This window comes from Protomyctophum parallelum (genome assembly GCF_964188405.1).
Source record: "Protomyctophum parallelum genome assembly, chromosome: 1".
NCBI lineage: Eukaryota > Metazoa > Chordata > Actinopteri > Myctophiformes > Myctophidae > Protomyctophum > Protomyctophum parallelum.
In genome coordinates, this window is record NC_139697.1 from 76,067,217 (window position 1) to 76,093,534 (window position 26,318).

The window sequence follows — 26,318 nt, forward strand, 5'->3', positions numbered from 1 at the left end:
TAAAATGACATACAAGGTGAAATTCTCAGTGTAAATGTATCTAAATGTAAATGTGAGAGTGCACAACATGGAACCAAATGTACCCGTAACACTCTCAGAGTTACAGACCTGTTATGGTCATTCACTTTTTACGCATTTCTGATCATATTAGTGTCCACTCTGTGTATATGTCCATGGCAAAAATTGAATTTTTATTTTCATCCAGGCCAGGCCTGGACTGGACTGGACTGGACTGGCCACTTGATGTACAGCCAGGTAGAGTATCTGCTTGCCGGTTGTGGTGGGCCGGTCTGGGCCAGGGCCGAATTCTTGACCCAGTCCAGCACTGTGTCCATAGTCCATCCCACAAGCCAGAATAGTGATTACCCCTACACAGGAAGCACTTAAGAAGGAACACAAGGAAATAAAGAACTAAACCACGACGACTGCAGTGGAGTCAAGACATAACATATAGCAAGGAAGCACTGGGAACAGAGGTATGAATACACAAGGACTAGCTAGACACAGGTGAACTTACTCACTGGTTAGACAAGACATGCAGGTAGAGATCAGCAACAGAGGAAACCCAGGAGACACTAGATAGGCCTACTACTAAATAAAAAGGTACAGTAAGTGTAAAGTAAAACATTAACTTCTGTCCCAGCCAGGGACCCAAGGAAGACAAGATTGTGTTTCCAAACAGTTTCAATATACGAGTATTTTTGTGGGGAGCTATAGCCCTTCTTATGGCCAGCTTTGTCTGTTTGTGTGAACACAAACACGATTTTATATAGCGATGATTTGATTGGCTGAGAAAAGTACATCAGTACATTTCCATCAGGCCCAATCAGAATTTTTAGTTGTTGAGAAAGGGGTTCCACAATCTTTATTAATGATTTATCAAAAATTATGTCTAACTGCTCTATGCATTTATATGACGATACCGTCATTTATACATCAGAATCAGATCCAGATATATCCAAAATACGAAGATCGTTACAATCAGAATTTTGTTTGGTTCAGGAATGGCTTTCAAACAACAACTTAGTTGTAAACAAACAGAAGTCTTGTAGTATGCTTTTTGGCACTAGATACCATCTTAACCGTGCTCCGTCTGTTGTGATGTTTAAATACCTGGGTCTTTGGTTGGATTCTGAGCTCTCCTTTGGACCTCGTATTGAGTTTATTAAAACTAGGATTAATATTAGTCTCAAGATAATGTACAGGTCTATAAATTGCTTTACTTTCACAATAAGAAAACGCATTGTTCAACAACTCTTATTTCCTGTTATTGATTATGGTGATATCATTTATCAGAATACTACTGAAGCTCATCTCCATTCATTAAATGTTGTGTATAATAGTATCTGTAGATTTGTCTTGAGGTGTCCCTATCAGACACACCACTGTGTCATGTATGATACCTTAAATTGCCTCCTCAAACGAGGAGGCAATTCCACTGGTTGCTTTTCATTTTTAAGTGCATTTACTTTAATTTAATTTAAAACAGTTATTAGTTACATATAACTCTAGATACCCTCTTAGACATACTCAACAACTTTATTTTTCTGTACGCCTAACGAAATTGGGAGACGTGCTTTTCAGTTTAAAGCTCCATCTGATTGGAACAACTTTCTTTGAGATCAATTACATCATTTAACATTTTCAAGGCTTCTTTACTTGTAGACCTGAAACCCATTTGTACTTATTTTTGGAGAGAGGTGTGTACTTTAATGCTTGATTATTCAAAATTATTCTTTATTTATTATTTTCATTATTAGTATCACTATTATTAGTATTTTGTTAGGTGTTTCAGTGCAGTTGCTTCTGGTCTTGATGTAGTGTTTGAATGGTTTGGAGAGCATACTATGTTTTGGTGCCCGAGGACCCCCTCTAAAACGAGATGATACATCTCAAGGGGCTATCCTCTAAAGGAAATAACATTTAAATATATACATATTGAGGATAAAAAGTGACGTTTCTGCCCTCACACAGTGAAGATGCCGAAAGTGAAAGGCTGGAATGACATTTGTGATAATTTGATTGGCTGAGCATGGAATGTGATGTATGATGACATGTGTGATTAAAAGAAAATGTTCAAGCAGATGTACAAGCTCACAGCATGCATGGCACAGATGTACAAGCTCACACACAGCATGCATGGCACAGATGTACAAGCTCACACACAGCATGCATGGCACAGATGTACAAGCTCACACACAGCATGCATGGCACAGATGTACAAGCTCACACACAGCATGCATGGCACAGATGTACAAGCTCACAGCATGCATGGCACGAAGTGATGCAATGAAAGTGTGAGCTCATCAGAAATGTACCTGGACTTTTTAGTCCAGAGATGCTTGACCGGGAGAGGGTGGAAATGCTTCTAATTAAAAAGAGATAGCATTCCAACCATGTACTCAATTCTGAGCAACAGGAGTGGACACATAACTAACTCAAAGAAATACTTTGGCGCCATCGTGTGTTTGTGCTGTGGTAATTCGTGGCACACACAATAAAGAGTAGAAAATAACTTTATTAATAATTCATATTATAGGTCTCCACTGTAATGCATTAACATATTGCATTCATACATTAGTAATTACTTAAAAAGGGTGACTGAACAGCCATTTTTGGTCTTTAATTATATATATATATAAATTGCATAAACACAATCTATGCATCATTATTCAACATCAATAAATATTCACAATTAAGACTTCCAACAATAATTGTATGAAAAGCAATATGCTTGTTCTAAGAAAGGGAATAAAGATAATAATGGAATAAGTTTCACAGGGTCCATTATTACTTTGTTGTAACCACCATAGATTTAACACAGTACTCAATAAGGTTATGCGTGAGGCTGTGAGCCGTTTCTTGATCTTTTGAATAAGGCAACAACCATTTTTTATCACAGGTGACTTATTTATCAGACCTAACTAGGATAGAAAACTAGCAGCAGTCCTGGGTTCTAATAAGATAGAAAGCCAGCAGTACTAGAGGTCCTGGTAGAATAGAAAACCAGCCGTTCTAGAGCAGTGGTTCTCCATTTGATGCTCACTTTGCGCCCACGGCATAACTTCACGCCACATTGTAAGCTTGTAGATCGCCTATTCTCACTACTATTTAAACATTTGTTTTCTAATATTCGGAATTGCTTAGATTTGTCTTTGATTTCTTCAAGAAATTACTGAAAGAAGATGTTTTTAATTCATGAGAACAAAATGGTAGGCCTATAGGAAAAAATAGGGACCCATAAAAATGTGTCCGCGACCCACAAATGGGTCCGGACCGACTCTTTGGGATGGAAATAGAAATTAAATACTAAACTAGGTTTAAATGTGACCACTATCCTACGGCAGAGTGTTGTACAACTGGTGGTTCATGGGTTTGCTGGCGTGCTTGTCCTGTTCTGAACAGATTCTAGCTGATCATCAAAGACACATTTTGGATGCCCTTCTTACTGTGCATTCATTGTCATAATCACAAATATCCCTGCATATGTACCTGCATTATACAGAATAAATTAATCTGTGTATGTATATATATATATTAAATGAAGCATTCTGGCTAATACTTTCACTATTATATACAGTTTCTCATGAAGTGGATATTATTTTGTAGGTGGAATACGCTGTGCACACACACACACACACACACACACACACACACACACACACACACACACACACACACACACACACACACACACACACACACGCACACACACACACACGCACACATACACGCACACACAGTTGATTTACAGGCTGCCTACAGGCCTGGGCAGGAAATAGATGGCCTTCTGCCCCTGGTGGGTGTTTGGTCCTGGCTTGGGTTCACCGCTCCGCTTCAGAGCCACATACCAGCTGTACTTCTGAGAGTGATACGTGTTGTAGTGGTTCTCCTCGTACTTCTCACAGAAGTAGCACTCATCCGTCAATGCCAGCTGCGAGCAAGAGACACTCATGTTCAGTTTTGAGGTACTTTTGCTTTACCCGAGTGTTTCCTTTTCTTGGCACCTTATACTGCTCTACTCCACTACACCTTTAACTCAAATGCGATTATTTGACAGCTGCAAAGTTACTAGAAAAACTGTTACAATATGCATTAAAAAACATAGATTCACTGGTAAACGATTATGTATTGATGAAGCACAGCGCACGCCTCAGATGTAATCAGCTGTCAGCTGATTGTATCAATCAGCCTGGCTTCCTCATTCACATCTCAGCTGATCATTACGTCACACATCCATACTCCAATCAGAGATCACGCTCAAACATAGCGTTCCCTTTAAATACGGCTTTGCATTCACTTCATCTCTGCTTGTCATCCGCTGCTGCTTAGCTGCCTCCTCCACCCCAGCCTCCACCTTTTGATCAGAGTCTGGCATAGGCTCAAACACTATTTAGCTGCTTCAAGCTAAATATCAATGTCAATGTATTGCTTATGTAATACTATCGTATCCCTATGAGGGTTTTGCTTAACGTTCCCTGATTTTGGTTAGCATGCTGATTAGACAAAATTCAGAGAACATCTCCCAGAGCGGAGCCTTTAACGCCAAGTTTAACTATAATATTCCATTCGTTGCAATAAAAGGTTAATCTACTTTGACGTGAGTGTTTCTCTCAGAGTTATAGGTTAAGCTACGCAGCAGCACACAATGTAATTCAAATCAGCCCCACCTTTACCAACTGTAACATTAAACATGAATGCATTATTGTGAAATGATCTTTTTGAGTACTACAGGACTTTTAATTTCTACATTGTGGACGTGCTGTTTTTTATCAAGTAAAACATCATAGTATTTATTCCACCACAGTTAACAACTGTGTATGACATATGAAGCCTACTGTACACACAGCAGTCTAATGTACAGTTCATATTTAACTAATGCGTATGACATATGTAGCCTACTGTACGCACAGCAGTCTAATGTACAGTTCATATTTAACTAATGCGTATGACGCACGCACAATGTACAGTTCATATTTAACTACTGTGTATGACATATGCACTGTACGCACAGCAACAGTTTAATGCGTCACATCTAAAAGGTATCTGACGTTCTACCTTACTCATCATCTTATGATTTATAGCATTATGGACCCATGGCACCACTTTCACTATTGCTCATGCTGATTACAAGGTTATGCGGAAAATACTAAATACTTCTATCCTGTAGTTTTCCACTGCTCCGCAGTAAGCTGGAAAGAAATGGCCTCCTCTATAAAATATCGCTGTGATTCTTGACTTTATCTAATTTAAAGGGTACTGTATCTGTTTTCACAAAATAAATGTACCCATTGACACATACGTTTACCTTGTACTTAATCAACATTGCAGAGTCCCTGAAAGTATGAATGAATATTATATTTTACCTACCGTGTGGGCATGTGTTTCTTTTTTTGTGTTTGGCTATAATTAATGAATGTGACTCCGGATTAGTTCTTTATCTGATGTTTGGTACCATATATGTCCCGGCGCCCAAGAAGAGTTGCCTATTATGACCAATAGAAAACCAATGGATCAATATTTGACCTATGAGCCTATACTCACCGATCCGTAGAGGTGTCCGTCTGTGTTCATGGCCAGGTAGCGGCCTGTCTCCTCCCCCCTGAGGACCACCACCCCTGCACTCACTGCCTTCACTCGCAAGATGTCTGCAGGAACCAACACACAACAGAGACAATGTCAAGATGTCTGCAGGAACCAACACACAACAGAGAGACAATGTCAAGATGTCTGCAGGAACCAACACACAACAGAGAGACAATGTCAAGATGTCTGCAGGAACCAACACACAACAGAGAGACAATGTCAAGATGTCTGCAGGAACCAACACACAACAGATATGTAGACCAATGATTCAATGTCTACAGATACTGCTGTATGTAGGTTCACATCGCTGCCATTGAGCTAAACAACACAATAATCTACACGTCAATTTGACTGCAGGGGGCTCCTGATGACACCTGCCTCTGCCCACTCTGTAGCATAATTATATCTATTTGCTTACCCCCACCAGCATTCCTACATCTCACACAAGCTGAGACATCCCAAACGTGTTGTGCATGTGTGCACACAAACAAACGCAAAAGGTAAACTTATTCTAATAGCAAATAGCAAAAATAGCAGATCTACGAGCACACAATGCCTCACATCGTGATGCGTTGTCAGCTTGTAGATATAGGACGTTTTGGAAATGTTTGGATCTTGAAAAATGTTGGCTATTCTTGAAAATGTTATGATTTCCATACAGCATGTTTAACAGGGTTTTACATTGTAAAATACATCAAACGTGTGTTTCTGTCTCACCGTAGGGGTCATTGTCCTGCCTGCCTCCGCTCACGGTCCCGTCGGGCAGCATCCTCAGGTGGAAGCCTCCGTTCTGGCAGTACAGTCTGGTCAGGGAGCAGCGCTGGTCGAGCCGCGGCAGCAGGACGTCCCCCGCCGTGCCGGGTAGCGTGGTGACGTCTCCCTCGCTCATCATCATCCCGTACAGCGTGGCCGCCGGTGGTGGAGGAGGAAAGGCTCCGCCGGACGACCCCAACAGAAGCCCCGCCGCCTGTGGCTGGAAGGATGGAGGAGGGCGGTCGTTCAGCGACAGAAGAAGATCCATAACCTTTTACTATATGATCACCTGCTCTGCGTTTTGTTATTGCTCTGGGACAGGAACAGGAACAGACCGGCTGCCGTAGGTGGTTTGATGAGAGTCAGTCTGTCTGTCTGTGTTTGCCTCCTCTCTCTAATCTCTCTGTGCCTTTTAAGGCATTCTGCTTTACGTATGAACCGACGCAGCCAGCCAGCCAGCCTGCCAGGGGAATCAGATGTGGTCGAGGGCCAAGTCAAATCTACATGACCGGACTTGTTTTCAAAGCCGGCATCACTGAGATTCTTTCTGGTAAATGACTTCCAGATGATGGTGATGTCATCTTCACCTGAAATCAAAGGCTATAGCCTAGGCTTTACAGAAGGACCGGCACAGAGTCATATAAAACAACATCCCCGAAGCAGAGGCTTCTAACCATGGCTTCTCAGCTGAACAATATACAATATTTGAATATTACTTAACCATTAACCCCCAGCATCTGTATTGTGGGGGATACCATTGCTGAAAATAGCAGATCGAGAAGGTCACAACCTGACGCAAGAAAACAGAAAATACACTAGAGAGCCCTGAGGGTCGGGACCCCGCGAAGTTGTTCACTTCAAATCAAGGACAAAATTGCTGTTTTTAAGTGAAAAGATTTAACTAAAGATATTACAGCAGAATCTGTTTATCATCAGGGTAAAAGTCGTCAAACCCTGCCTAGACTAGACCTCCCTACACCAGGCAAACAATCAATGCAATTGTTAAGGAGCACCAATAAAACATTTGAAAGTTGAACAATTCAATTTGAAGTGAAATACATTACCATGCTGTCAAAACAAACATTTACATCTCCTAATGTGCATAATAGGGCCTAGACAGTTCACAGTTCACACCTGTCACTCAACCATTTCAAATCAACCTGGCTGGCAACCAAATCCAATTCTCTCAACTCCACGAGAACGAATAAAAAAGGGAGGAAAAAAAGAAAAAACAACTGTCCAATTTCACTGCCAAAATATCTGAGTAATCTCATACATCCTTCCTGGAAAGAGAGAGAGAGAGAGAGAGAGAGAGAGAGAGAGAGAGAGAGAGAGAGAGAGAGAGAGAGAGAGAGAGAGAGAGAGAGAGATATCCCATTCCCAGCAGCAGCTGTCATGACGACTGTACACAAGTCTGCGGATGTGGGAGAAACAGAAGAGAAAGGAATTAAGAGAAGAGAAGAGACCACATGGACAGGAGGAATGTGAGGCATACAGTACACACTCACACAGGCTGCTGCTTTTTTCCCCTGAGCGAGTGAGCGAGAGGCTGGGAGCTGCACAGCTCTGTTCTGTTGTGTTACGGGATGTGAGGTTTTGGTTTCCCCTCGCAGGGACCTTTGGACAGACCTCCTAGTGCGAATGACGTCAACCCAACGCACCGACCCATGGAGAGTGGGTGACAGGAGACTACGTGACCTCTGTGCGTGTGTGTGTGTGTGTGTGTGTGTGTGTGTGTCAGAGGTACACTTTGAGTGACATTCATGTATGAATTTTCATTTCAAGGATCCTCGTATCTGTACACTCTCAGAGTTACAGACCTGTAAGGGTCCATTTGGAACCCCCTCAAGGTACCCTGAGGGTCCCTAGACGGTTAGACCCCACTTTGACCTCCAAATAACTAAATACATGTGCATTCAATATAATAAGGCTATCACCCGACCCGAGTCAGACCAGAGAGATGTTTTTGTGTCCCTAATTGTCCTACAATAGGCTATTCAACATAAAACAACAACACAACCGATGATTCTTACGTCATTTAACTCTGGGGTCGGGTGGTACTTTGAGTCACGACTGAAAGTACCACGACACACTTTCCCCACATCTAAGTTGACCGCGCTGCACTGTGAGCAGTGTTGTGAGCTTGTAGATCGGCTTTTTTCAGCATGAAACCAAGTCTAAAATCTGACATTACGACACCATTAAGGCCTACCAAAATACATTTTTGTCGACAAAATCAACTGTAGATTAGGTCGACTAAAATCACATGTTTAGTCGCCCAAAACTAAAGCATTTCATATGACTAAAACGAAATAGAATTGTATTCAAAAGACTACAACTAAATAAAAAATTGCTGTCAAAATCAACACTGGTTGATCATGAATGAATGCTCCTGACTCCAGTAGTGAATACTGCTAGACTCAAATAAACTGCCACCAAGATGATACATGTAACACGAGACTGGACGACAGCCCTTGCAAACATCACAGCCAGGTATACCAGGAACTACAACTGCCATGATTCAGTCAACCCATCACAGTGGTCCCCAGGTTGAAGAGGTTAAAGACTCATTCATAAGTCTGAATTTTCTGTGGTGAGGTGACCACCGAACTACAACATGACGTCATGAGCCGCAGTGAAGAGCAAACCACCGCCCCAGCCCTTCTCTCTGTTTTTTAGTCACCACCGCTCAACGTTATTTCAGCTCCGGTGGTCACCTCACCACCGAAAATGCAGACTATGAATGAGCCTTAAGTCTGGTTCACAATCGGTTGAAAATCCCTGCTCTACAAGCTCTTGGGACAGATTGTAGATTTGCTATTTTCACCAAACGATCGCCCCATAATTGGGATACTAGGTTTCAAATCCCAGCAAGCACGGTCAGGACCTGGATGAATTGGTGACGTCTTGATTGCGGTCTGGCCCAGAATAAGCTATATTATTTCAACTGGTGAAGATCATCCCCATATGGGCTGTGATCTGGCCTAGTCCTGAATTGATTGATTAATTGAAATATTTATTAACAGTTTGCAGAATTACAGTACATTTCAAGCACAACTCAATACAAAGACTGTTAACTGTGAGTGGACGACCCAATAAAGCATTACTCTTGTTTACAAGAGGGTCGTCACTGGAGATCATCATCATGATGTCATTCGGCTTGCTGGGATTGCTAAAGCAGTGGTTCTCAAACGTTGTCTCTGGTCACCCCTTTAGGACTTAAAAGTGTGACCAGAGACAGTTTGAGAACCACTGCTTAGCTAAGTAACATTTTCATCTTGAATTACATTGTTTTTATACCTTACATATATGTCATATTATGGTATACATTAATATGCAAATATTTTCCCTATAAGATACAGTATGTCACAAGTATGAGAGAATATCAGTTCCCATTTAGGATAGACTGAAAATAACTACACTCGATGTTTAACCATTAGAGCCCAGGCCAGCATGGCAGCATCCCTATTGTGGTAAATTCAGCAAACCTCTTCACCACAAATAGCAGGTCTACACCTTGTTTTCCAGATGGTGCCCCCCTGTCCCACTGGCTTGTCCCATCCCCAAGTCTCTTACCTGTGGATGTCCCATGTGAGCCAGCATGATGTCCTCTTGTCCTCACTGAATGAATGAATGGGTGAAGCTGTGGCTTGGTGCCTACGTGCCAGACGTCCCTTTCGTTCGTTGGTTGGTTCGCTGCTCTCCAGAGATGTGCCTCCCCCTTCCACGTTTCCCTGCTGTGGTGGCTGCTCCTGGCAATGTTCAGGAATCTGAACAAGCGTCTCTATTTGTACACCGTCACTGCCGTCCCTCTTCTATCAACGTCACAGGATCACTTTCAGCTGGTTGATGGTGGAGCTAAATTTACCACGCTGGTAAGTGTGTGACAGAGAGAGAGTGTGTGACAGAGAGAGAGAGAAAGAGAGAGAGGGGAGGGGGGCAGAGAGAAAGAACTAGTAATTGAGACAAAGTGACATATACAGTAAATGTCTCGGCTGTGGGAGCCAAGAAGCAGTGGGAAATGATCCGTCCATGTAGGGGACAGTCTGTCTGTCCTGCGATACATTCCTGTCAGCCTCCTCCTGGAGACACTGTACTTCCAGCAACACAATACAAACATTTGTTGTATTCAGAAAGAAAGCTGAATTCATTTCCCAGAATATACCCGCCTCAGAACCCCAATATTACCCTCCCCCTGCATTCCAGTTCCTGTAACACTGAGGTCAGCTTCTGTAAAAGACATAACATTGTGATATAGTGTTTAGGCCGGCTTTAGGGACCTTGAAGTCTTATGCAAAGGTTAAAATGTGGTTTAGATCCATATATGGGCTATAATATCTCGTTATGACGACGAGATATGAGGAAACTAGGTTTAAAAGCGTGCTCCCACTCTCAGTCTCTTTTGTCTGTGTGCATCCACGTTGTCTTCACTGCATGTTGCTTGTTGTAAAATCTATATTCAACATCTTTACAACCATGAATGAAACCGTTGTGTCATTCGCCAAGGACTTCTTGGCTGGCGGCGTCTCAGCTGCCATCTCGAAGACCGCCGTCGCCCCCATTGAGAGAGTGAAGCTTCTCCTTCAGGTCCAGCATGTCAGCAAGCAGATCGCAGCAGATCAGCAGTACAAGGGTATCATAGATTGCTTCGTCCGCATTCCCAAGGAGCAGGGCGTCCTCTCCTTCTGGAGAGGTAACCTCGCTAATGTCATCAGATACTTCCCCACTCAAGCTCTTAACTTTGCCTTTAAGGACAATTACAAGAAGATCTTCCTCGATGGTGTCGACAAGAAGACCCAGTTCTGGAGATATTTCGCCGGCAACCTGGCCTCCGGTGGTGCGGCCGGAGCCACCTCCCTGTGTTTCGTATACCCACTCGACTTTGCCAGAACCCGTCTGGCCGCCGACGTCGGCAAGGCGTCGGAGAGAGAGTTCAACGGCCTGGTAGACTGCCTGGGGAAGATACTCAAGTCTGACGGTCCTAAAGGCCTGTACCAGGGCTTCAATGTGTCCGTGCAGGGCATCATTATCTACAGGGCTGCCTACTTTGGCATGTACGACACAGCCAAAGGTATGCTTCCTGGAGATCCCAAGAACACACACATCTTGGTCAGCTGGGCAATCGCCCAGTCTGTGACCGCTGTTGCCGGCATAGTGTCCTACCCCTTCGACACGGTCCGTAGGCGCATGATGATGCAGTCTGGGCGCAAAGGAGCCGACATCATGTACACTGGGACCATTGACTGCTGGCAAAAGATTGCGCGTGACGAGGGCTCCAAGGCTTTCTTCAAGGGAGCCTTGTCCAACGTTTTCCGAGGCATGGGTGGTGCTTTCGTCCTGGTGCTATACGATGAGATGAAGAAGGTCCTTTAAAACAACAATGTCAAAATATGCCTACGGATGACATCATTTTAACAGCAGACAGTTAGCTAGTTATTAATCCCCACACCACAGTATAATAATATATTAAATAAAGTATAAAGATGACAACACCAGACCTGGCCTTCTGATCGTGTCTATCACCAATGGGTCGAAATGGAGGTGAAGGTAACATTTGCGTTCAATCACAAAACGAAAGTCGTTAACAAAAAGCAAAAAGCAATATAAATAAGAGACTGGCTGTAAAAAGCCATGAAGTTCTACACTATACTATACGAATGATATTCCTGTTAAAAGGACATATGCACCGTTCTTTCATTCAGCAGGTTTGTATGATTACTTTATTAATTTATTCTGAAATATGCAACTTAGTGCGTCTGAGCTTTAGAAATATTAGTGAAACATGTTAGTCAAGATGGAAAGGAAAGACGAGTGATAACCAAGTAGAGACGCCTGTGTGGTTTGAGCGGGAAGTGGAAGACAGACAGATTATTTAAGTCAAGCAGTCATCTTTTTCCTTTCTTTTTTTTCCCCTTCTTGAAGGTCAGTTATTTCAAAACAGATGTCATCAATATTAAGTCCGACAAGACCCGGCCAGCCGGCCCTCATCAAACCCTGTACACTCAATACACTGCCACCGCTGTCACCCTTAGATCTCCATATATGGAGCTAATCTGTTCTGACATTATTATGTTGATCTGACCACATCAAACCCTGGCCAGTACAGACTTCATTCCATATGCTGATCTGACCCCCCATGCCAAAGTGCCAGTGCTCGCCCAGCAGTCTGCTGTCACCCGGTGGATGCGTGCAGGTGACCTCGCCCGTTTCTCGCCCTCTGGTGTCTTAGTGGTTATTAGGCCAATTCCAATAAAAGCATAAATATCTATTTAAAACTTTTTTTTTAAATTAAGTCGTTTAAAATAAATCAAAGAAATTCCATAAATTAGAAAACAAAACAAGTGTTTAAAAAGTAGCTCTACATTCTACAAGCTCGCACCACGATTAGCTTGCATCTGCTTATTCACTATAGGGTCCCAGCTACTAGCCTGGTTAATAAACCAGACTCTGGTTTATTAACCAGGCTACCCAGCTACGGGAAAAACGTCTAATTTCTCTCCCGTATTAACTACTAGGATGTAACGCTACAGCAGTTGTTCATGACGGCCACCAGGGAGTGCCATTTGTCAAGGAGAGGACATCGTAAATAATTCAGTTCATTCAAGTGACAAGTCACATGCTATGACATTTTCTAAATGTTGCCATATAGCAGCTTTGGAACAAATTGAGGTGATACACCTTCATGAACACATTGTGAAGAAAGCTATAGTGGTAGGCTTGTTTTTGCTAATTTGCCACATATTTCACCAACTTTCTCCAACTAAGCCCAGATTGTTCAACCATGTCATGTGACATGTCAGTTGAAATCCACTCTCCAAAATATGCTAATGTGAAAACTCACAATACATGGAGGGGCCGTTTTGCCAACATCCATTGGGACTTCCTATTCAGGTTCTATACAGTATGATTTGGGGTCCATGGAACGGTTTAGGAAACCTAGCTGGCTTGACAGGGTAACAGATATTGTACTGTAGGTAGTATGTACAGATTAAGACTGACACATTCATAGTATGCCTTCTGCCCCCCTGTACAGATCCCAATTTCTGTGGTACAGTATAGCTGTACATATTCACCAATTTGATACTGTAGGCTACTTTCAGAAACCTTTAAATAAAAACCTGTTCAAGTCATAAAGTCATGTTAGCACTTTTAGATTGAAAACCTACACTTTCAGACATCCTAGGCCAGACATTTTTTCAAAATATCAGACCAAGCTCACATCAGGTTGCGCTTCAGCCATTTTTGCACAATGGAATACAAAGTCTCATCATAATACCTAGGGTCTAATCATTGCATTATACTCTCAACGACATGCATTTGATTCTTTCCATGATTCCTGAAGTTTACTTGGCATCAATGTCTAGATTTTAATAAATGTATTAAAAGGCAAACAACGAATTCTGTCCAATACATTTTTTATTAAAATATTCAACCAAGAAATTCACACTGGGGTCCTTAAACAAGCAAAAGTAATTAAGAATCTTCCAAAAGTGCCTTGTGGAACAGGATACGTGCACACATCAATCCCATAACAAGTCTTCAACACGTTGACCACAGCAGTAGTCTGATCTATGGAAAGAGTTCAGAGTCAAATTCTGATCAATCATTTTCCAGGCAACAATCTCCAGTGCTGCTTGATGTTAACGTTCAGAAAACCGAGTCTCACCACTAAACAATCTGACGGTAATTCCAGCTATTTCAGTTTAAGTTTCATCACAGTTAACAATTCAATCCCCCCCTCCCAGTTAAATTTAAGGACCAAATACCTGAGTGCGTGAAATCTCCCTTCAGCAAACTTCAGTTCATATCGAGCACTGGATGACACCTAAAGCAAAAAAACAAGTGTAAATGGAAGTGGGCAATTTAAACGTTTTGCAAAGTTTCATATTGTTAAATTAACTCAACGATGAATGTGTAAAGCTTTTAAGTCTCAGAACATGAGGAAAATCGTCAGTTGTCGCATCGGACGGCACTTCCTATTAAAGTTGTCATCACTGACAAAGCTTTATTAATCTGAAATTTTAACATTTCATTCATCAAGCCTTACAAGATGTGACTTCTCCTTGGATGCAGCGCAGACCCACCAGGCCGTCAGCCGTTGTCGGAATTTAACCGGAAGCGCATCACCATGCCAACTCCACCTGAGGAATGACCAAAATTTAACCTGTTTAAAACCATGTCATTTAAGATTTGCGCTACAAGCATTTTATGCCACGTTAACGTTCAGAAAACCGAGTCTCACCACTAAAAAATCTGACGGTAATTCCAGCTTATTTCAGTTTAAATTTCATCACAGTTAACAGTTGCCAATTCAATCCCCCCCCCTCCCAGTTAAATTTAAGGAACAAATACCTGAGTCCGTGAAATCTCCCTTCAGCAAACTTCAGTTCATAGAGCACTGGATGATACCTAAAGAAAAAAACAAGTGTAAATGGAAGTGGGCAATTTAAAAGTTTTGCAAAGTTTCTATTTGTTAAAGGACAACTTTAGTTTTTTTCAACCAAGGTTCATGTTTTAGGTTGTTAGAGAAACTAAAAGATGAGTATTCTTTTTTTTCCATTTGCTGCTTTTTCGTTTTAGGGATTTTAGCTGTTTTTGACAGGGGGGCGGGGGCATTCGAGCATGGGGCTAAATATGTAATTTTTTTACAACATTTTATAGCGATTTCTTTTTTAATTATTTACTATAGTCCTAATAAACCCCTGGAAATTTCATCTGGCCACAAAACATCACGAGATCTACTGAATGTGTCAAACTGACATTGAGCCTATGACACAGTGTGGCTTCCCCCCAGTAGGCTACCTTCACATTCAGTAGATCCTGTTATTTATTTGTGGCCAGATGTAATTTCCTGGGGTTTATTAGGGCTATAGTAAATAATAATAAAAAAATCTCCATAATATTTGTAAAAAAAGAAATACATATTTAGCACCATGCTCGAATGCCCCCGCCCCTGTACAAAACAGCTAAAATCCCTAAAACGAAAGAAAGCAGCAAATGGAAAAAAAAAAAACTCATCTTTTACTTTCTCTAAAAACAACCTAAAACATGAACCTTGGTTGAAAAAAACTAAAGTTGTCCTTTAAATTAACTCAGAAGGATGAATGTGTAAAGCTTTGAAGACTCAGAACATGAGGAAAATCGTCAGTTGTCGCATCGGACGGCACTTCCTATTAAAGTTGTCATCACCGACAAAGCTTTATTAATCTGAAATTTTAACATTTCATTCATCAAGCCTTACAAGATGTGACTTCTCCTTGGATGCAGCTCAGACCCACCAGGCCGTCAGCCAGTCAGAATTTAACCGGAAGCGCATCACCATGCCAACTCCACCTGAGGAATGACAAAGATTTAACCCGTTTAAAACCATGTCATTTAAGATTTGCACTACAAGCATTTGATGCCACGTTAACGTTCAGAAAACCGAGTCTCACCACTAAACAATCTGACGGTAATTCAAGCTATTTCAGTTTAAGTTTCATCAAAGTTAACAGTTGCCAATCCCCCTCCTCCAAGTTTAATTTAAGCACCATATACCTGAGTCCGTGAAATCTCCCTTCAGCAAACTTCAGTTCATATCGAGCACTGGATGATACCTAAAGAAAAAAACAAGTGTAAATGGAAGTGGGCAATTTAAACGTTTTGCAAAGTTTCATATTGTTAAATTAACTCCAACGATGAATGTGTAAAGCTTTTAAGTCTCAGAACATGAGGAAAATCGTCAGTTGTCGCATCGGACGGCACTTCCTATTAAAGTTGTCATCACCGACAAAGCTTTATTAATCTGAAATTTTAACATTTCATTCATCAAGCCTTACAAGATGTGACTTCTCCTTGGATGCAGCGCAGACCCACCAGGCCGTCAGCCATTGTCGGAATTTAACCGGAAGCGCATCACCATGCCAACTCCACCTGAGGAATGACCAAAATTTAACCCGTTTAAAACCATGTCATTTAAGATTTGCGCTACAAGCATTTTATGCCACGTTAACGTTCAGAAAACCGAGTCTCACCACTAAACAATCTGACGGTAATTCCAGCTTATTTCAGTTTAAATTTCATCACAGTTAACAGTTGCCAATTCAATCCCCCCCCCTCCCAGTTAAATTTAAGGAACAAATACCTGAGTCCGTGAAATCTCCCTTCAGCAAACTTCAGTTCATAGAGCACTGGATGATACCTAAAGAAAAAAACAAGTGTAAATGGAAGTGGGCAATTTAAAAGTTTTGCAAAGTTTCTATTTGTTAAAGGACAACTTTAGTTTTTTTCAACCAAGGTTCATGTTTTAGGTTGTTAGAGAAACTAAAAGATGAGTATTCTTTTTTTTCCATTTGCTGCTTTTTCGTTTTAGGGATTTTAGCTGTTTTTGACAGGGGGGCGGGGGCATTCGAGCATGGGGCTAAATATGTAATTTTTTTACAACATTTTATAGCGATTTCTTTTTTAATTATTTACTATAGTCCTAATAAACCCCTGGAAATTTCATCTGGCCACAAAACATCACGAGATCTACTGAATGTGTCAAACTGACATTGAGCCTATGACACAGTGTGGCTTCCCGCCAGTAGGCTACCTTCACATTCAGTAGATCCTGTTATTTATTTGTGGCCAGATGTAATTTCCTGGGGTTTATTAGGGCTATAGTAAATAATAATAAAAAAATCTCCATAATATTTGTAAAAAAAAAATACATATTTAGCACCATGCTCGAATGCCCCCGCCCCTGTACAAAACAGCTAAAATCCCTAAAACGAAAGAAAGCAGCAAATGGAAAAAAAAATAACTCATCTTTTACTTTCTCTAAAAACAACCTAAAACATGAACCTTGGTTGAAAAAAACTAAAGTTGTCCTTTAAATTAACTCAGAAGGATGAATGTGTAAAGCTTTGAAGACTCAGAACATGAGGAAAATCGTCAGTTGTCGCATCGGACGGCACTTCCTATTAAAGTTGTCATCACCGACAAAGCTTTATTAATCTGAAATTTTAACATTTCATTCATCAAGCCTTACAAGATGTGACTTCTCCTTGGATGCAGCTCAGACCCACCAGGCCGTCAGCCAGTCAGAATTTAACCGGAAGCGCATCACCATGCCAACTCCACCTGAGGAATGACAAAGATTTAACCCGTTTAAAACCATGTCATTTAAGATTTGCACTACAAGCATTTGATGCCACGTTAACGTTCAGAAAACCGAGTCTCACCACTAAACAATCTGACGGTAATTCCAGCTATTTCAGTTTAAGTTTCATCAAAGTTAACAGTTGCCAATCCCCCTCCTCCAAGTTTAATTTAAGCACCATATACCTGAGTCCGTGAAATCTCCCTTCAGCAAACTTCAGTTCATATCGAGCACTGGATGATACCTAAAGAAAAAAACAAGTGTAAATGGAAGTGGGCAATTTAAACGTTTTGCAAAGTTTCATATTGTTAAATTAACTCCAACGATGAATGTGTAAAGCTTTTAAGTCTCAGAACATGAGGAAAATCGTCAGTTGTCGCATCGGACGGCACTTCCTATTAAAGTTGTCATCACCGACAAAGCTTTATTAATCTGAAATTTTAACATTTCATTCATCAAGCCTTACAAGATGTGACTTCTCCTTGGATGCAGCGCAGACCCACCAGGCCGTCAGCCATTGTCGGAATTTAACCGGAAGCGCATCACCATGCCAACTCCACCTGAGGAATGACCAAAATTTAACCCGTTTAAAACCATGTCATTTAAGATTTGCGCTACAAGCATTTTATGCCACGTTAACGTTCAGAAAACCGAGTCTCACCACTAAACAATCTGACGGTAATTCCAGCTATTTCAGTTTAAGTTTCATCACAGTTAACAGTTGCCAATCCCCCTCCAAGTTTAATTTAAGCACCATATACCTGAGTCCGTGAAATCTCCCTTCAGCAAACTTCAGTTCATATCGAGCACTGGATGATACCTAAAGAAAAAAACAAGTGTAAATGGAAGTGGGCAATTTAAAAGTTTTGCAAAGTTTCATATTGTTAAATTAACTCAGACGGTGAATGTGTAAAGCTTTGAAGACTCAGAACATGAGGAAAATAGTCAGTTGTCGCATCGGACGGCACTTTTCATGTTATCACAGACAAAGCTTTATTAATCTGCAATTCTAACATTTCATTACAGCCTTTTCATTTAATTCATCAACAAGCCTTACAAGATGTGATTTCTCCTTGGATGCAGCGCAGACCCACCAGGCCGTCAGCCATTGTCAGAATTTAACCGGAAGCGCATCACCATGCCAACTCCACCTGAGGAATGACCAAAATTTAACCCGTTTAAAACCATGTCATTTAAGATTTGCACTACAATCATTTGATGCCACGTTAACGTTCAGAAAACCGAGTCTCACCACTAAACAATCTGACGGTAATTCCAGCTATTTCAGTTTAAGTTTCATCACAGTTAACAGTTGCCAATCCCCCTCCTCCGAGTTTAATTTAAGCACCATATACCTGAGTCTGTGAAATCTCCCTTCAGCAAACTTCAGTTCATATCGAGCACTGGATGACACCTAAAGGAAAAAAACAAGTGTAAATGGAAGTGGGCAATTTAAACGTTTTGCAAAGTTTCATATTGTTAAATTAACTCCAACGATGAATGTGTAAAGCTTTTAAGTCTCAGAACATGAGGAAAATCGTCAGTTGTCGCATCGGACGGCACTTCCTATTAAAGTTGTCATCACCGACAAAGCTTTATCAATCTGAAATGTTAACATTTCATTCATCAAGCCTTACAAGATGTGACTTCTCCTTGGATGCAGCGCAGACCCACCAGGCCGTCAGCCATTGTCGGAATTTAACCGGAAGCGCATAACCATGCCAACTCCAACTGAGGAATGACCAAAATTTAACCAGTTTAAAACCATGTCATTTAAGATTTGCACTACAAGCATTTTATGCCACGTTAACGTTCAGAAAACCGAGTCTCACCACTAAACAATCTGACGGTAATTCCAGCTATTTCAGTTTAAGTTTCATCACAGTTAACAGTTGCCAATCCCCCTCCTCCGAGTTTAATTTAAGCACCATATACCTGAGTCCGTGAAATCTCCCTTCAGCAAACTTCAGTTCATATCGAGCACTGGATGATACCTAAAGAAAAAAACAAGTGTAAATGGAAGTGGGCAATTTAAAAGATTTGCAAAGTTTCATATTGTTAAATTAACTCAGACGGTGAATGTGTAAAGCTTTGAAGACTCAGAACATGAAGAAAATAGTCAGTTGTCGCATCGGACGGCACTTTTCATGTTATCACAGACAAAGCTTTATTAATCTGCAATTCTAACATTTCATTACAGCCTTTTCATTTAATTCATCAACAAGCCTTACAAGATGTGATTTCTCCTTGGATGCAGCGCAGACCCACCAGGCCGTCAGCCATTGTCAGAATTTAACCGGAAGCGCATCACCATGCCAACTCCACCTGAGGAATGACCAAAATTTAACCCGTTTAAAACCATGTCATTTAAGATTTGCACTACAATCATTTGATGCCACGTTAACGTTCAGAAAACCGAGTCTCACCACTAAACAATCTGACGGTAATTCCAGCTATTTCAGTTTAAGTTTCATCACAGTTAACAGTTGCCAATCCCCCTCCTCCGAGTTTAATTTAAGCACCATATACCTGAGTCCGTGAAATCTCCCTTCAGCAAACTTCAGTTCATATCGAGCACTGGATGACACCTAAAGAAAAAAACAAGTGTAAATGGAAGTGGGCAATTTAAACGTTTTGCAAAGTTTCATATTGTTAAATTAACTCCAACGATGAATGTGTAAAGCTTTTAAGTCTCAGAACATGAGGAAAATCGTCAGTTGTCGCATCGGACGGCACTTCCTATTAAAGTTGTCATCACCGACAAAGCTTTATTAATCTGAAATTTTAACATTTCATTCATCAAGCCTTACAAGATGTGACTTCTCCTTGGATGCAGCGCAGACCTACCAGGCCGTCAGCCATTGTCGGAATTTAACCGGAAGCGCATCACCATGCCAACTCCACCTGAGGAATGACCAAAATTTAACCAGTTTAAAACCATGTCATTTAAGATTTGCACTACAAGCATTTTATGCCACGTTAACGTTCAGAAAACCGAGTCTCACCACTAAACAATCTGACGGTAATTCCAGCTATTTCAGTTTAAGTTTCATCACAGTTAACTGTTGCCAATTCCCCCACCCCCCCTCCCAGTTAAATTTAAGGACCAAATACCTGAGTCCGTGAAATCTCCCTTCAGAAAACTTCAGTTCATATCGAGCACTGGATACCTAAAGCAAAAAAACAAGTGTAAATGGAAGTGGGCAATTTAAACGTTTTGCAAAGTTTCATATTGTTAAATTAACTCAACGATGATTGTGTAAAGCTTTTAAGTCTCAGAACATGAGGAAAATCGTCAGTTGTCGCATCGGACGGCACTTCCTATTAAAGTTGTCATCACCGACAAAGCTTTATTAATCTGAAATTTTAACATTTCATTCATCAAGCCTTACAAGATGTGACTTCTCCTTGGATGCAGCGCAGACCCACCAGGCCGTCAGCCATTGTCGGAATTTAACCGGAAGCGCATCACCATGCCAACTCCACCTGAGGAATGACCAAAATTTAACCCGTTTAAAACCATGTCATTTAAGATTTGCACTACAAGCATTTTATGCCACGTTAACGTTCAGAAAACCGAGTCTCACCACTAAACAATCTGACGGTAATTCCAGCTATTTCAGTTTAAGTTTCATCACAGTTAACTGTTGCCAATTCCCCCACCCCCCCTCCCAGTTAAATTTAAGGACCAAATACCTGAGTCCGTGAAATCTCCCTTCAGAAAACTTCAGTTCATATCGAGCACTGGATACCTAAAGCAAAAAAACAAGTGTAAATGGAAGTGGGCAATTTAAACGTTTTGCAAAGTTTCATATTGTTAAATTAACTCAACGATGATTGTGTAAAGCTTTTAAGTCTCAGAACATGAGGAAAATCGTCAGTTGTCGCATCGGACGGCACTTCCTATTAAAGTTGTCATCACCGACAAAGCTTTATTAATCTGAAATTTTAACATTTCATTCATCAAGCCTTACAAGATGTGACTTCTCCTTGGATGCAGCGCAGACCCACCAGGCCGTCAGCCATTGTCGGAATTTAACCGGAAGCGCATCACCATGCCAACTCCACCTGAGGAATGACCAAAATTTAACCCGTTTAAAACCATGTCATTTAAGATTTGCGCTACAAGCATTTTATGCCACGTTAACGTTCAGAAAACCGAGTCTCACCACTAAAAAATCTGACGGTAATTCCAGCTTATTTCAGTTTAAATTTCATCACAGTTAACAGTTGCCAATCCCCCTCCTCCAAGTTTAATTTAAGCACCATATACCTGAGTCTGTGAAATCTCCCTTCAGCAAACTTCAGTTCATATCGAGCACTGGATGATACCTAAAGAAAAAAATTGTAAATGGAAGTGGGCAATTTAAAAGTTTTGCAAAGTTTCATATTGTTAAATTAACTCAGACGATGAATGTGTAAAGCTTTGAAGACTCAGAACATGAGGAAAATCGTCAGTTGTCGCATCAGAAGGCACTTCCTATTCAAGTTCTCATCACTGACAAAGCTTTATTACACCACCTGCAACTTTCCAAGAACCAACCTTACAAGATTATGAGAGGTCTCCTCAAGCCTGCAGACACACCAGGCTGGCAGCCATTGTCAGCATTTAATCAGAAGGGCAAAGCCATCTCCACCTAAGGAATGAACAGTCATTTAAACAGATTGAGAATGGAGTAAAGTGATTGACACAGTTAACAATGCAGAACAACTTGTCAGTGTTCAGAAAACCAAAGGGTCACCACTAAACAATCTGCCGGTAATTCCAGCTAATTTCAGTTTAGATTTCATCATAACTGACACGATGATGCTGCTTGCTAATAGTTTAAATGAACAGCAAATATTTACTTACTGCCATACAGCCTCCACAACTCTGTGCATGCATGTTTTATTGCACTGGGTCAGCATCACCAGCCTTGAGAAAAACACAAGTGGGCAGAATGGTGAAGACATGCATAATGTCATTATAAGATAAATGCTTATTACAAACTTCTCGATGTTTCAGAAAACCTTTAAAACACCACTAAACAATCTGACGGTAATTCCACCTTATAAAGTTTAGCTTTCATCAAAACAATTAGAATTAAATATATTTCGAGACACTGCTAGTTTGATTTATAGTAGTTACTTACATGCGTGACCCATCCATATATTGCCCTACGTCAGATGTGACGTGACTGCTCGAGGAGTCGAGGGCCTTGCATGAGGAAGGACTGGACTACCTTCCTCAAACGCTCATGAAGAATTCTAGCTAAAGCAGCATTCACAAACTTACTCCAGTCTGAATGAATGCATGCTGCTAGAAGGGGGGGAAATCCATTCGTTTAGTTGCTCAACTAACATAACGTTGTTTAATGGCTTTCTGCGGTCTAGATCGCAACGGCCATTGCATAACCGGAGGGGCATCGTATCGGACTATAGTTCAGCAGTCGTAAATAACGAACACCAACGGTATTATTGAGCTATCCTACTAAAGTAAACGCACGGCTATAATAACAGAAGCGACATAAAAACAGAACACACGTCCACACAGCACGGAGAGCAGGCGCGGTCAGAGGAACGACAGCGTGGTCTCAAAGTATTTATAGTCTACCGTCGCCTGAATAACGCGTCACACGAGGGGAAACAAATAAAACTGCCTCCAACCAACCATGCAACCAACCAGCGAGCGAACACACAGCGTAATACAAAATAGAATAAGTGAACTACAGCAGGGAAACTTATACAATTAAACAATGCAACATCGTTCGAGTATTTGTAAATTGTTATAACCGTGACAATGACAATGCATTCATGCAGTGTGTGAAAGCCTTCGCTAGATGGCGCCATATCTCCAGAAACGCATTTAGTATAGCCTAACATGCACATGCACATACATCAATATAGTAAATCATCATCAATTCATCATCATCATAATCACCACCACCAGTGCGCCACCATCATATTCATAAACTTCATTGTTTTGTTTTTAGATCCGTCGTTAGATCCTTTGTTATTGTTATTCTTGTTGTTGCTGTTGTTTCACAAGACTTAAGTGGAACGGTTGGAAATTGGAATTGGAACCGATTGATTGATTGAAATATTTATTAACAGTTTGTAGAATTTACAGTACATTTTAAGCACAAACTCAATACAAAGACTGTCAACTGTGAGTGGACGACCCAATTAAGCATTACACTTGTTTACAACAGGGTCCACATTGTTCAATTCATCAAAACATTTAAAGACATACAGACATTTAGAGACATACAAATAGACATTTCTATGTAGCTAAAGTACAGAACAGGAATTCATCATATGGGAAGCAAAAAAGGGAAAAGATACAATATACAGTGAGGGAAAATGGGGGGGTGGGGGGGATTCAGATTTTACAGAGGCCAGTTTCGAATTGCAGCCATCCGTAGGTGCCCTTTGAGAGCGGTTTTGAAGGAGTCAAGGGATTCACATGTCTTAATAACTGTTGGTAGGGCGTTCCACATTTTGGTGGCATAGGAGCGAAAAGAATTTAGTCCCTTGTTTGTGCCGAATCTGGGTTGTACATGGTTTGTTGCACTCCCTCTGGTGTTGTGGGTGTGGACTTCGTTTACATTAAGGAAGTATTTAGACAGGTACATGGGTATCTTGGTGGTGTATCGCATCTTGTGGACCAGACCCATTGCAAGATGCTGTACTCTGTCGTCGACCCTAAGCCATCCCAGCCTGTCAAAGTGGGCAGGGGTGAGGTGGGTTCGGGGGGTGAGGCCAAGTAGGAGCCTGACCAGTTTGTTTTGGGAGGTCTGGAGCCTTGTTTTAAGGGCCTTTGAGGTGCTGTGGTACCAAGAGGTGGAGGCATAGTCAAAGAAACCTGTTAACCTCCTGTTAAGGTCTTCAAGGTGTTTTTGCTGACCAGTGAGGAGATCCTGTAAAGGAATCTTGTTCTTTGATTGACTTTTTTGATTACGTTGGTGGCCATTTTATCACCGGAAAGATTGGCCTCCAGGATGGAACCTAGGTAGGTAATTTCATCTTTTCGTGTGATAATATTGTCACCCACTCTAACCAAGAAGCCATCTGCCTTGCTGAGTTTACTATTTGATCCGAAGAGGATGGATTCAGTTTTTCCCAGGTGTAAGGATAGTTTGTTATCAGCGAGCCAGGTGCAGATTCTACCGAGTTCAGAGCTGAGGGTCTTTTCAACCTGCAGTTTGTTCCTGTCCGAGACCAGCAGTGCTGAGTCATCTGCGAACAGGAACAAGTTGCAGTCACAAGCTGAAGTCATGTCGTTAACATAAATTAGGAACAGTAAAGGCCCTAGTATGCTTCCTTGTGGGACGCCACAGCTCACTGGGAGGGGAGGGGACAGTGTTCCGTTCACCTCCACCATCTGTTCTCTCCCCTCCAGGTAGGATTGCATCCAGCTCACTGATGTGCTATCAAAACCAATAGCTTTAAGCTTGTTAACCAGTATGGAGTGGTTCACGGTGTCAAAAGCCTTTTGGAGGTCCAGCATGACCATGCCGCAGTATTTTCCAGCATCCACCTCGTGTTTGATGTGATCGCTCAAATAGAGGAGGCATGTGTCAGTGGAGTGGGATGTTCTGAAACCAGATTGGAACTCGTACAGCAATGTATTAGAGGCAAGATACTTTTCAACCTGTTCATAGACTATTTTTTCCATCACTTTCGAGATGGAGTCAAACTAAATGGAATGCCTCCACTTGTACATTCCAGGCAAGAGTTATTGTCCGGTTGTGTTGTGTGACAGCCTAAGGCGGAATCGGCCACAGACGGGATTAAAACACTTCTTTATTGAAAACAGGTAAGCGGCCTCTCAAACATTTGGGGCATCAGAGGGTATAGGACATTAAGGACAAGCCAAGGTATATTTTGCATTTGACTTGACTACCTGTCACCGTTCGTTCGGAATCCCAAGATTTCAGCGTCCTTTCTCCCCCTCAGGGAAATTAACACAGGTCTCTCATAGACTGAAAAGGTCTAAATCGATACAGCTACGACTTTTTACGAGAAATCTAGGCGTGGTGTGTGTGATAGCCCTGAAACATGACTGCCATGATGATTATCATGACAGTCATGCAGAAACTTAGCCCTGTTTTTGGCGCTCGCTGCATTTACAAGATTTCCGTATATATAAACATTCAGATTTCAAATATAAAGTACTCACAATTTGTCCCACGGGTGTTAGTTAGTAGCAGCGATTAGAATTGCTGCATCCCGCGTTCTTTAATAAAAAGCTTTTTTAACCGAGCGCCCCGGCTACTTTTTTCAAACGGGGTTCGTTTGGGAAATCCACAGTTGCACACCGGGAGCGCACTCGCCTATTAGTCTGTATCGGCAGGGCGGTCAGCGTACCTATATCGAACACATCGAGTGCCACCCTCCTCTCGACCGATAGGGGCGCGTAGTTGAAAGCCAATGGCAAAATAACAGCTCGGATAAAAATGCTTTTTGTTAAACAACGCGGGATGCAGAAATTCTAATCGCTGGAGCTGCAACTAACTAACACCCGTGGGATAAATTGTGAGTACTTTATATTTGAATTCCGAATGTTTATATATACAGAAATTTTGTAAATGCAGCGAGCGCCAAAAACAGGATGCAGTTACTTCATGACTCTCGTATGAATACGAGAGTCATGAACCATGTCTAGGTGTGTGATGTGTCGTGTGCCCCCAGCTCAAATTATGTTTGGCGTTCACAGAGTTCACACCGCCTGAAAAGGTTGAGAACCACGAGATTCGGTCACAAACCGTGAAAAAGAGGTGGACTTTCAAACTGACCACAGCAGCATGCAGGGAGGAGTGATGGTTACCATGGTTACATGATGATCACAGAGACGATCGAGAGACCAGCGCAGATG

At 41.5% G+C, this 26,318-nt stretch overlaps 2 protein-coding genes and 1 long non-coding RNA gene across 5 annotated transcripts; 1 reads left to right on the plus strand and 2 right to left on the minus strand.

Moving 5' to 3' along the window:
* Positions 1-2,510: 2,510 nt before the first annotated feature.
* LOC310866737 (putative fibroblast growth factor 1) lies at positions 2,511-10,083 on the minus strand. The gene is made up of 4 exons (XM_083776457.1): positions 9,916-10,083; positions 6,304-6,559; positions 5,545-5,648; positions 2,511-3,934 (listed from the first exon to the last, which is right to left on the minus strand). The coding sequence occupies exons 1-4, from the start codon at positions 9,940-9,942 to the stop codon at positions 3,749-3,751; spliced, it is 573 nt and encodes a 190-aa protein (XP_083632583.1). The 5' UTR covers positions 9,943-10,083; the 3' UTR covers positions 2,511-3,748.
* A 678-nt stretch (positions 10,084-10,761) lies between these two features.
* LOC310863508 (ADP/ATP translocase 3-like) lies at positions 10,762-11,712 on the plus strand (the record flags this gene model as incomplete). The annotated part of the gene is made up of 1 exon (XM_083771910.1): positions 10,762-11,712. The coding sequence occupies exon 1, from the start codon at positions 10,774-10,776 to the stop codon at positions 11,710-11,712; it is 939 nt and encodes a 312-aa protein (XP_083628036.1). The 5' UTR covers positions 10,762-10,773.
* Positions 11,713-14,702: 2,990 nt separating this feature from the next.
* On the minus strand, positions 14,703-22,995 carry LOC310862685. 3 transcript variants are annotated; one of them, XR_014569600.1, is made up of 12 exons: positions 20,854-20,952; positions 19,991-20,049; positions 19,693-19,786; positions 19,397-19,455; positions 18,519-18,612; positions 18,223-18,281; positions 17,928-18,021; positions 16,463-16,519; positions 16,158-16,251; positions 15,877-15,935; positions 15,581-15,672; positions 14,703-14,748 (listed from the first exon to the last, which is right to left on the minus strand). It is a non-coding gene; the product is annotated as an uncharacterized lncRNA (long non-coding RNA). The 3 variants fall into 3 exon arrangements; XR_014569601.1 differs by lacking the exons at positions 14,703-14,748; positions 15,581-15,672; positions 15,877-15,935; positions 16,158-16,251; positions 16,463-16,519 and adding exons at positions 17,349-17,442; positions 17,647-17,705; XR_014569599.1 differs by lacking the exons at positions 17,928-18,021; positions 18,223-18,281; positions 18,519-18,612; ... (2 more) ...; positions 19,991-20,049; positions 20,854-20,952 and adding exons at positions 22,010-22,098; positions 22,314-22,376; positions 22,594-22,995.
* Positions 22,996-26,318: the final 3,323 nt, after the last annotated feature.